Source organism: Sabethes cyaneus, chromosome 1 (genome assembly GCF_943734655.1).
Source record: "Sabethes cyaneus chromosome 1, idSabCyanKW18_F2, whole genome shotgun sequence".
Classification (NCBI taxonomy): Eukaryota; Metazoa; Arthropoda; class Insecta; order Diptera; family Culicidae; genus Sabethes; species Sabethes cyaneus.
The window spans coordinates 10974308-10983796 of NC_071353.1; the positions used below are offsets into that span (position 1 = coordinate 10974308).

Genomic DNA, 9489 nt, shown 5'->3' on the forward strand with positions numbered 1-9489 from the left:
ACGCTTTTATAGCTGATTTTATTTAGCCTGGAGCTGAACTATGGTTAAGGTTTAGAAATAAAAACCTTTTTTAGCTCTTAATCTTCTGCGGCTGAGGTGCCTTAATCTTAACGATTTTGCTGACGTGGTTAGTCTGCTGGACACCCAAACTTAACTTAATAATTCTTATTATTAAATTTTATATATTCCAATTTTAATTTTTTTAGAATTGAGAACATATATTTACCAACCTTCCTTTTCATCTACGTTGACGATATTCCGGTCGTATGCAACAGCGAGGAGTTTCAAGAAATCGCTAACCACCAGAAACGATGTTTCAAGTTGACTGTGTTGGGCGACATCCAGCGGTTGTCTAAATAAAATCTAAACTAAATCTACAAAAGGTTGCTGTTTCAACTAACAGGCATACATAACGAAACTCGCCAGTCAGTTTGGTCTCACGGATGCCAAAGGGTCCAAAATTCCTATGGATTTTTAAGAAGAGAATTCGGTGGAACTACCAATAAGCGACTTGTAGCAAAGCCTGGTAGGAGGTTTGCTGTACATCTCCATTAGTTCCTTGATCTTGGGGCGTTCCGTCAGCAATCCAATGACCAAGGATTGGAAGAGGCCAAAAAGGGTACTACGGTACCTTGTACACGACGCGACGCAGACTGGGCCGGGGACACGGGACAGAAAATCTACTTCTAGCTTCCTCATTTTCCTCGGTGGCGGAGTTGTGAGCTGCGCTTCAAGGAAACAATCGTGTGTGGCTCTATCATCCACAGAAGCGGAGTTCATCGCACTAGCCGAAGCATGCCAAGAACTTCAATTGATACTGAAGTCGTTGAACAACCTCGGAAAGCCAATTGATCATCCGATTTGCATCCGCGAGGACAATCAAAGCTGTATCCGGCAATGTATGAAATACTGCTTCATCAAAGACATGAAAAATAAGATTGTCATCAGTTTGCCGTACTGTCCGACCGAAGACATGTTGGCAGATATGATGACGAATACACGGTGTTCAAAATACCGTTATTAAAAAATAAAATAGGCCATTTAAACGGAAAATGCCAGTTGGTTTGTATTGCCATCCTACACCTCTGAGCCAATTTTTAAAAAAATCGATCGACGAATTTTTGAGTTACGCCCTTTTGAAGTTTTAAAGAGCAGATTGCTCATATAAAGTAAATAAAAATCTTCAATTACACTTCCAAAATGAACGTAAATCACAGCCGGTATTGATTTTTTATGCAACATATACCCATTGCCAACCATTTTAGGAGTTTTACGCGGTATTGGGACTAACCGGAAATGTATCGGATTAAGTTATCGCTGTGGAAAACAGTCAGTATCGAACATGAACAAATACTTATCATGGGACACCTCAAATTACGCCAGAATTTAAAAACTAGATCACTGACAGTCAGATCAACTACCTAGCACCACGTTGGTTATATCTGGACAAGTTCCGGGGACTTCCGGGAACACCCAGACAAGTGGCCAATTTCGTCCATGAACAAAAACCTATCGTGCGATACCTTAAATGACACTAGAATTCAATAACTAGATCAATGGAAGCTATCAAATTTGCTATCTAGGGTTAGATTTGGTCATATCTGGACATATTTGGGGGACCCCGGGAACCCCTGGGAAGTCAATAACACAATGTGGTACGTTTTTGATAATAAGGACATATTCGGAGTTGGCCATTGTGGTTCTTGGTACTCAATTTGGCTTACTTGGATCTATTTTAAAAGTTTTAGTGTAAATTAAGGTGTTGTATGATGAGTTTTTTTTCATGTTCGAAATTGGTCATTTCCCTGGGTTTTCCGGAGTTCCCCAAACAAGTCCAGATATGACCAAACCTGAGCCTAGATAGCAAATTTGGCTTGCATTGATCTAGTTATTAAATTCTAGCGTGATTTAAGGTGCCGCACGATAAGTTTTTGTTTATAGTCAAAACTGGCCACTAGTCCCGGTGTTCCCGGAAGTCCCCGTAACTTGTTTATATATAACCAACGTGGCGCTTGGTAGTTGATCTGATTGTCAGTGATCTAGTTTTTAAATTCTGGTGTAATTTGGGGTGTCGCAAGGTAAGTAATTGTTCGTGTTCGATACTGGCTATTTCCCATAGCGATAACTTAATCCGAAACATTTCCGGTTAGTCCCAATACCGCGTAAAACTCCTAAAATGGTCGGCAATGGGCATATATTGCATAAAAAATGAATACCAGTTGTGATTTACGTTCATTTTGGAAGTGTTATTGAGGATTTTTATTTACTTTATATAAGTAATCTGCCATTAAAACTTCAAAAGGGCGTAACTCAAAAATTCGTCGATCGATTTTTTTAAAAATTGACTCAGAGATGTAGGATGGCAATACAAACCAACTGGCATTTTCCGTTTAAATGGCCTATTTTATTTTTTAATAACGGTATTTTGAACACCGTGGAATACGCTTGACGTTAATAAGCATTACATTAGCAAAACTAAGGGAAATACAATTAGTCTTTAGTCAACTGCCAATCTATTCAGATCATTTCCTCGTTCCTTCCGAATATCCAATACTTCATCTACGTAAAGGTGGGTCAAGCAATATATAGAATGCTTCGAAGATCGTTTACATATGATGAAAATAAAACTGGGCCTAATCTACCTAAACTAATCCTTGAGGTAGTCCTGATCTAACCGGAACATAACTAGAAAATCAAGAAACAAACCAAAAAGTTTGAAAACGCTCACCTAGATATGAACTAATCAGTTCAACAACGTGACTCAAAACCCCAAATTTGTTCATTAGATTTTGACACAAATTACTGTGCAATATCGTGCATAATAAGTTTAACAATGCATTTATGTGAAGGTGTAATTTTGTTTCACTGTTCCCCAATTTGTTCACTGTTTTAAGAAGAGTTATGAGTTGTCAAAATAACGAATATCCAAAAGGCTGATCAAGAGTCCGGGCTAGTTCCTTTTGCCATGAACTTTTCGCCAAATATCCGAAACGTCTTTAATTTCGTATGCATTGTGTTTACTCATTCTTGACTGAAGTTTTTGGAGCGTCTGGAGTATTCATGCTTATTTGCCATCTTTGCAGGTAGTGATGTCCGAAATTTTCAATTATTCGATTACCGATTAATCGGCGAGCGTTGTCTGCACTAATCGATTAATTCAACTATTCGTACTAGTGGTATTCGATTAGAAATATTCGAATACTTTTTTCATTTATTCGATTAATCGAATGATTATGAACGATTAACAGCCATTATTCGGGGAGTATTCGCATTCATATTATTTCCGTTGAATTATTCGATTAATTCAACTACTCGTGCTGGCAGTATTCGATTAAAAATTATTCGAATATTTTTATAGTTATTCGATTAGTTGAATTAATCGAACGATTAACGGACATCACTATTTGCAGGTTCACCATTTCAGCCAACCGCCAGCGGACTGTTACAACCTCAAACTCTGAACGCAGCCAACAATAATATCCTCCTAGGCAACGGGACCGCGCCGTTAAACCTAGCAAAATCAGCAACTCCAAACGTTGGTACCACCTGGAAGAACGCCGGCAGCATCAATATCGATCTGGACAACCTGCTCGGCAATGCCAAGGGTGGCAAAAACAGCGGTAACGCTCCTTCCATGAATCAACTCAAAAGTATACACTCCAGCCCGGTTCACCAGCCCACCTCCTCGATGATGAGTTCCCCACCGATGCAAACAACGCCGATCTTCGGTACAACCGCATTTCCAGCGCAGGCCAACTTTTTCAACGCAACCGCCACGACCAACGCCAACAATAACCTAAACGCACGACAGCAAACTGCCGGTGGAGCTGCAAGCGGCGGGGGTTTAAACTTTAACACATTCCAATGATCCTCGGCGGTGAACGCTGGCTACCATGGCGTGGCTGCGTTCTAGGCGCTGTTCGTTTGTTCTTCTTTTCTGTGCCCCTGATATATTGATATATAGCAGATCGATAAATGGAATAACAAGTTTTAGGAAATTATAACAGCACTGGAAGCACTGATTACGTTGCGAAAGCGTGTGCTGTCAACACAGATGCATTTTTAAGGCACAAAACAATACATGCATCGAACGGTAGCCATTTAACCAGCCATCTCTGAGCCATTTTCGATTTCCCCTTGAAGTAGTTTGAAAGCTGTGAGCCTAATGAAAGCTTCTACTCTACACTTTAACACCCTTAAGTTGAAATTAGTCCTCATCGATCCTGCAAATTTCAACAGCAGTTGTTTTGTTTGAAACAAAATTTTGTTCATGAAAATACATTCTCAGTGTTCAGATTGACAAGAATAATGCAGTGAATACATTTTCATAAGCAGAACTTCGCTTTTGGGCTTCCGAAATTGGGCTCTTCGACAAAAAGTTAATGACTGCTAGTTTCCCGTTAAACAGCCGTAAAACGGTTTGATGTTTATGGCTGTTTAGAAGCGGATTGTTTAGCAGAAAAATCCGCTATTAAGTTTGTTTACCAGCTTTTGAGAGAGAGCTGGTTTGAAGAACTTCACTTGTTCAAACACTATTTAAGTGCTTACTTTATGCACTTTTGATCGCCTTAAATCAACCTGTAAACAGCAATTGCTCTTGCAATTCAGCTACCGTTGTTACTTGGGAATAGGCCGTGTGATGGTGTGAATAAAACAGTTTGCTTTACTTCTTCCATAAGGCTTATACGGTAAAAGCAAGGCAAACTGATTTATTCATACGAGCTAATAGTGACAACTAAGACTTATCGACTTTGCCGCCGCCAAGAACATGGCCGTACGTAGTACCTTTTTTCCGGCACAGAATCCATCACAAGTACACCTGGGTGCTAATTCCGTTATCGAAATTTGACCTTCTGTTTTTATACGACAGACTTCCCAACCAGCTGTTAGAATGCAGGACAGTGCGGGGTCAGTGCTACGATCCTATTGACTCTAACAGCCTCTCTCAGCCGAGATTCGAACATACGACGACTGGCTTATTAGACCAGCGTCTTACCTCGAGGCCAACTGGGAGGTACACCTGGAGGTCACCAAATCAGACAGAATCACAGATCGACCACGTTTTGATCGACAGTCGGCACTTCTCAGACATTATCGACGTCAGATCCTATCGAAGCGCTAACGTTGACTCGGACCACTACCTAGTGATGGTTAAGATGCGCCCAAGACTCTCCATTGTGAACAACATTCGGTACCGACGCCAGCCTCGGTTAGATCTCGCGCGGCAGAAGCAGCCAGACGTCGCCGCAAATTACGCGCATTCACTCGAAGCTGCACTGCCGGAAGAGGATGAGCTGGACGAAGCCCCTCTCGAGGACTGTTGGAACACTATCAAAACTGCCATTAGCAGTGTAGCGGAGAGCTCCATCGGGCATGTGGCCCTGAATCAGCGGAACGATTGGTTTGACGATGAATGTAGGAGGGTGATGAATGAGGAGAAAGCTGCGCGGGCCGCTAAGATGCGCAGTGCCACACGTCAGAACGTGGAAAGACACAAACAGAAGAAGATGCAGCGAAACCAAATTTTTCGGGAGAAAAAGTGCTACCTGGACGAGCAGGAATATGCAGAGTTGGAGCGGCTGCATCGCTCTCAGGAAACGCGAAAGATCTACCAGAAACTGAACGGATCCCGCAAAGGCTTTGTACCGCGAGCCGAAATATGTCGGAATAAGACTGGCAGTATTCTGACGGATGATCGTGAGGTGGAAGCAGCACTTCGACGAACACCTGAATGGCGCCCAGGCGAAGAACCATGGCGGCGGGGAAAGCGATTTCGATGGTGCAACAAACAGGGAAGAGGTGCCAGCCCCAACGACAGGCGAAGTTAAGGAGGCCATTATGCAGCAAAAAAACATCAACGAATCAGCTGGGAAAGATGGCATCGGAGCGGAGCTTATTAAAAAGGGACCAGAAAAGCTCGCCGTTTGTATGCACCGGCTAATTGTTAGAATTTGGGATACGGAACAGCTACCGGAGGAGTGGAAAGAAGTGCTGTCCCAAATCATTTTCCGCCGACTATTACCAATTACGAACTGATTTGTGGGAACTTGTCAACCCGGCTTCATCGAAGGTCGGTCTATCCTCCAGAAGGGCCGTGAATGCAGAGTTCCAACGCACCATTTGTTCGTTGACTTCAAAGCCGCATATGATACCATCGACTGAAAAGAACTATGCAAAATCATGGACGAGAACAGCTTCCCCAAGAAGCTCATCAAACTGATTAAATCTACGATGGATGGTACAAGGTGCTGTGTATTTGATAGAAAAGTGAAAATAAAACTTTAAAACCCATCGTCATGCTGAAGTGAAACCTGTTTTACTGACACTGATTGAAGCCAGCTTTGAGGCGAAGCGGTGTTGCTTCAGTTGAAACTGAAGCTTCATTGCTTCATTGTCGAGTGACGGTTTGCAATTGAAAGTGACGTTGTCGGGTCCTGCTCTAAACTGATGGCTGTGAAATTTCAAGCCTGAAAGTATAGAACAAATTTTCTTCTGGGGGAATATTTCAATGATTTCCATTGTTTATCAAGGAAAAATCGATTAAATTAGGCCTCGCTGCTTTGGAATGGATCGTTGCATAATGTGCCAAACGACTCCGCTCAGATTGAACGCTGATTGTTCACGGAACCTTCGATCAACTGGGCGCTCAGCTCTTTTGTACCAATGAAATCTCCAGGTCCAGATGGTATTGCACCCATTTTTTACAGAAAATGGACGTCGTTATAATGTCCGAACTCATCAACCGAGCCAATTTCACTTTGGGACATATTTCTGAGAATTGGCGGAAAGTAGAGGTGCTGTTTATGCCTAAGGGAGAAAAAAACAGAGAAAAGCACGCATAAGGCGAGTCACGGCGAGTAACAATTGTCGTATTGAGTCACGTGACTCGTAGAATAAGGGTGACTGTTATTTCCCCTATACTGATTGGTTTCAGGCTGAGCTTCAGTAAGAAAGTCAAACTCTTTGGAATAATTTGGGATAAAAAAAACTTAACTGGGCTGCCCGCCTAGATTATGTTGTTAAGAAAACGTCCCACAGGAATCAAATACAGGGTTGTAGACTACACAGTTAAACAGTTTATCTACCCAAATCCTACAGTAGCTAAAAAACTACTCAATTTAACTCGTAGTGTCGGAAATCACGGGACTCCTAACTGGAAATATCGGATGATACCGAAACCTGCCGCTTTTGCATTTCCGAAATTGAAAGTTCAGCGCATTTGCTCTGAAATTACGGAGCTCTAGCTTTATCTAGGCATAGCTTCTTCGAAAGTTTCCTACCTGGAGCTCAAATCCTGAAACGTCATAGATTTTATTAACCATGTAGTACCGAAGTGGGGCACAAGATTAAGACTATCTAGCTTAACTCCATCAGTGGGTATGAGCTGAGCAGTCCGTAAACTGTGACAGAGCAATCGAATTCTGTCTCAAAAGATGATCATTTAGATTACTACAGTGGCTTTTTAATCCAATTCCTCCGCTCAAAGCCTCGCTGCTTAATCTGCACAGGGCCTCGCACCCGATACCTAAATATGAAAATGTGTACTCATATTATTTACCATCGTTTGTCATAAACGGTAGCCGAATCATCGTAACAAACATTGGTAAATAACTTTCCAAGTAGGTTAATAAATTAACACTTAGTTATTGATCGCTACCTGTGAGACGTAAATCTACCAACATGACGATCTCCGATATATATCAAACATGAAACATATGACTAGATTTTCCTCTAAAAAAGTGTGTTTTCTGAAATTACCGAATCTGTGGTAAGTAAAATATATACTATTACGTCAGTTTTTGACAATGGAACATTAAAATTTTCGTAATTTAAATTCAATTGGTATTGGAAAAGGTCTTTCATGAACTACACTCAAAGATAGCGACGAACCAATATAGTAAATAAATTCATATGAGGAAAGTAAGTTGTAAACATTTAAATTGTTCCTGCTGACAAAGACGGGAGAGAATTTAGAATTGAATTCAGTGTCCATTGTGACAGTCTGTGTAAATTATCTAGCTCGACGAGTCATAACATAGATAGCTTTTTCAAATTCTGTTTGGCTGAGGTCGAGGCTGAGGCGGTACAGTCAAATCAGTAAAATGAGCATGTCAAGCATATTTAGGCCGGTGCCAATTGTTAGCACACGGTTTATAGACCGCGTTTTAAAGTGTAATACAAGAATATAGACTATTTCTACTCCAAAACTTCTGAAGATCTTAATACTTGTGCAGGTCATAAACCAGTAGCAGTATGCGAGTGCTTCTGTAATTCGACGGATTTTAATTTCGTTCGACTTATTTGGAACGAGTTGTTCTGCCTCTCTGGTTTTGCACGGCGAAATCGAGAATAGCATCCACTTTCGTTCGACAAACCGATCCGTCGGAATACGGAACAAGGTTCACTCGATATTTTTGTAGATGTTTCTACACTGCCCATATCAGTTTAGTCCTTAGCATTTTATCATTTTACCACACAGCTGATTGAACTAGGATGGCTGAAGGATGTGTTAAAAAAGCATCGTATGGGATTTTTACTTTATTTTTATTTACTTTGTTTTCTTTTCCTTGTTATTTATCTCTTCCTTAACTAACTTACATGGCCTTAGACATAGATTATAACAGAACAGACATCGAAATTAGTCATCGCAAAAACTACCTGCAAGATTTTGTTCCTTACGGCAAAGTATTCTTCGGCACTTTGCAAAACAGACAATCAATTTTCAAACGAATTCCATTCTCGAACTTCAATTTTAGTCTCGTCGTTATCAATTTACAGTATGATAGTTTAAAATAGCATATAATAAGTATTAATCAGCGAGCACCATTCCCTTACTTCTCAAATCCATTTTAGCTTCCTTTATCTCCTCGAACAGTTCTTTGGCGGCTTCATCGCAGTCGTTGAAGGTAAACGTTCGATAAAGCACAACTACTACCGAGTATACCTGCGAAAATTGGTGACACATTAACATTAACGATCGGAGTTTGTCGTTCTAGAGCTGATTTACTTACCCCGAAAAACATTAACAAAATTAGAGGTGAGAGCATAATTTCCTGCCGATAGTCATCGAATACATCATGCTGCATCTTACGCGCTGCGATTGCAAAATAGATCACAGCGTAGGCGACGATACCCATTAGCCACTCCATCAGTTTCGTCATCATCTTTTGATAAGAAATTGAAGCTGAATTCAACCTAAAGCCACAATGTTAAATGCCGGTAGATCAGGAACAAAATGAACGAGTAACGATTTGTCGTACAGACGTTGTAAACCTTTGTAAACAAACTTGTTTTTGATCGTTCAGTTTCGCATCATCGTTTGACGTGGTCCGGTCAGTATAGCTTCAAATAGGGCTGCCAGTTTTCCATTTGACGGTGTCACACACGGCCAGGTGGCATATAGTTGATGATGGAACATGATGCTCAACTGTAGATGTCGCTAGTATACAAGAATCGAGGGAACGCTTGATGCCACTTATAGATGAAATA

General features: G+C 41.1%; 1 protein-coding gene across 1 annotated transcript; it reads right to left on the reverse strand.

Annotated features, from left to right (window-relative positions):
- Positions 1 to 8525: 8525 nt before the first annotated feature.
- On the reverse strand, positions 8526 to 9321 carry LOC128745304 (dolichol-phosphate mannosyltransferase subunit 3). Its single transcript, XM_053842341.1, has 2 exons — positions 9012 to 9321; positions 8526 to 8944 (listed from the first exon to the last, which is right to left on the reverse strand). Exons 1-2 carry the CDS (start codon positions 9162 to 9164, stop codon positions 8810 to 8812), a joined length of 288 nt encoding a protein of 95 aa, XP_053698316.1. The 5' UTR covers positions 9165 to 9321; the 3' UTR covers positions 8526 to 8809.
- Positions 9322 to 9489: the final 168 nt, after the last annotated feature.